Here is a 2009-nt window from a genome sequence, read left to right as displayed (position 1 = left end):
CGGCCACGACACGTCCCATCGCGGCCATGACTTGTCCCATCACGACCGTGACACGTCCCACCATAGCAGGGCTACAGTCCCAGCCTGCCCCCATGTCCCTGTGTCCCCAGTGTCACCTTCAGCGCAGCGGCACACCTCCCCCTGGCAGATCTTGCTCAGTTTGCCACCCTCCTTGTCTGGGTGGTAGAACCTGGTGCAGCGATCATCTGTGGGGACATGGGGACATCAGGGAGGGACACGGGGGGAGAGGACCAGCAGGGACATGGGGACAGAGCAGGGACATGGGGACAGAGCAGGGATATGGGGACAGAGCAGGGATATGGGGACGGAGAGGGTCAGCAGGAGACTGAGGACACAGCAGGACGTGGTGACCCAGCGTGGGAAGGAGAACATCAGGGACCCAGTGGGACAAAGGGACGGGAGGGGACACAGAGGGGACTCTGTGGAGTGTGTGGGGACAGAGGAGACCCGAGGGTGACCCGAGGGGACGTGGACACACCGATCTTGTAGTAGCTGTAGATGGTGACAGCTGCAGGTTGGATCAAGCCCACCTGGAAACGCTGGTGAGCCTTGAAGGCAAAACACTCCTCGACCTTGTGCGAGATCTGGGGACACAGGGACACGTCTCATCCTGTCCCCAGCCCTGTCCCACCCTGTCCCTGTCCCCAGCCCTGTCCCACATTGTCCCTCTCCCCATCCCTGTCCCACCTTGTCCCTCAGGCCCCGACGTGCCCTGTGTCCCCACCTTGTCGACGTAGATGACGACGTTGCTCCGATCTTCCTCTCCCTGGTCGATCTCGAACTTGGAGGCATATTTGTCCACCGCATCCGTCAGCTGGGGACAGGGACAGCGTCACACGGGGTACGAGGGACCCTTGGGGACACTTGGGGACACTCAGCCACACCAGGACCCGTCCCCATGTCCCCACACTCACCCTCTTGAGGTCCTGAATGTCAGGTGTGAAGCCTGTGAGCATGGAGACGTCGATGATGGACATGGTGGCATCCACCTTGCCCAGGTACCTGTGGGGACAAGGCTGAGCTCACTTACCTGTTCCACTGTCCCCAAGGTCCCCATGGCACAGGGTGGAAGTGAGCCCTCTTTGTCCCCAACATCTCCATCCTTCTCCCCGATGTCTCCATCGTCTCCATGCCGTCCTACCTGGCACAGATCTTGATCTTGACGCTGCTGATGACATCGTCGTCTTCCTTGCCTGTGGGGACGATGAGGGGACATCAAAGGGGATGTGGGGAGGACACACAGAGCGAGGACACGGAGGGGACACGGGGGACTCACCATCCCTCACTTCCTCCACCTCCACCCTCATGTCAAAGCTGTCACACTTGTTCTCCTTCTCGGGGACTTTGGCGTTGTAGACCGTCACCACTGTCATCGTCCCCTTGCCCACACCCTCGGCCTTCACCGTGAAGTCCTCGTTGAACTTGGTCTGCAGGGACAGGAGATGTTGGGGAGGGATGGGCACGTCCCCTGGGAGGGAGGTGGGACATCCTAGGCCATGGTGGGGACATGGAGATCAGAGAACATGGAGGGACATGAAGGTGACAGGAACGTTCCAGGTCACAACAAGGGACTGGACAAGCTCAACCTGAGATGTCCCAAACCTTGAAGGACACAGAGGGAACAGCACACGGAGGGGACAAGGAAGGGAGAAGGACAACCAAGTCCACAGTGAGAGGCTAAGCTTCTTCTGGGCACGGAGAGGCACAGAGGGGAAAGAGAGGGTCCTGGGGGCAGTGGTGGCCCCGCGGTGGCCCAGGTACCTCAGCAGAACGTGCCACCAGGGCGTTGCGGTTCTCGATGCGGTAGGTGAGGGCGCTGGCTCTTCGTGGCAGCAGCAGCGACACGTCCAAGTTGAGGTCACTCTCGTGTTGGGCTGACACCTGGTACTGGGCCAGCGCTTGGAACACCATGATGGTGGACTGAAAAGACACCTGTGTCACCTGGGCTTGGGGACACCACGGGGTCTGGGGGTGTCCCCAGGGACAGG

The 2009-nt window shown here is 60.6% G+C and overlaps 1 protein-coding gene across 1 annotated transcript in view; it reads right to left on the bottom strand.

Moving 5' to 3' along the window:
• LOC103805988 (complement C3-like) overlaps positions 1 to 1941 on the bottom strand; it is a gene marked incomplete at its 5' end in the record, with an annotated part of 4227 nt that extends 2286 nt beyond the window's left edge. Inside the window, 7 exons of the mRNA XM_009078654.1 lie at positions 117 to 206; positions 500 to 605; positions 746 to 835; positions 936 to 1023; positions 1163 to 1214; positions 1298 to 1448; positions 1783 to 1941. Of these exons, the coding sequence (XP_009076902.1) occupies positions 117 to 206; positions 500 to 605; positions 746 to 835; positions 936 to 1023; positions 1163 to 1214; positions 1298 to 1448; positions 1783 to 1941 (736 nt within the window). The remainder of the gene's footprint in view (positions 1 to 116; positions 207 to 499; positions 606 to 745; positions 836 to 935; positions 1024 to 1162; positions 1215 to 1297; positions 1449 to 1782) is intronic.
• Between the last annotated feature and the right edge of the window lie 68 nt (positions 1942 to 2009).

The sequence above is a fragment of the Acanthisitta chloris genome, unplaced genomic scaffold (assembly GCF_000695815.1).
Source record: "Acanthisitta chloris isolate BGI_N310 unplaced genomic scaffold, ASM69581v1 scaffold43367, whole genome shotgun sequence".
NCBI classification, from domain to species: Eukaryota; Metazoa; Chordata; class Aves; order Passeriformes; family Acanthisittidae; genus Acanthisitta; species Acanthisitta chloris.
Note: the sequence above shows the minus strand (reverse complement) of the source record. Positions and strands in the feature narration are given on the sequence as shown.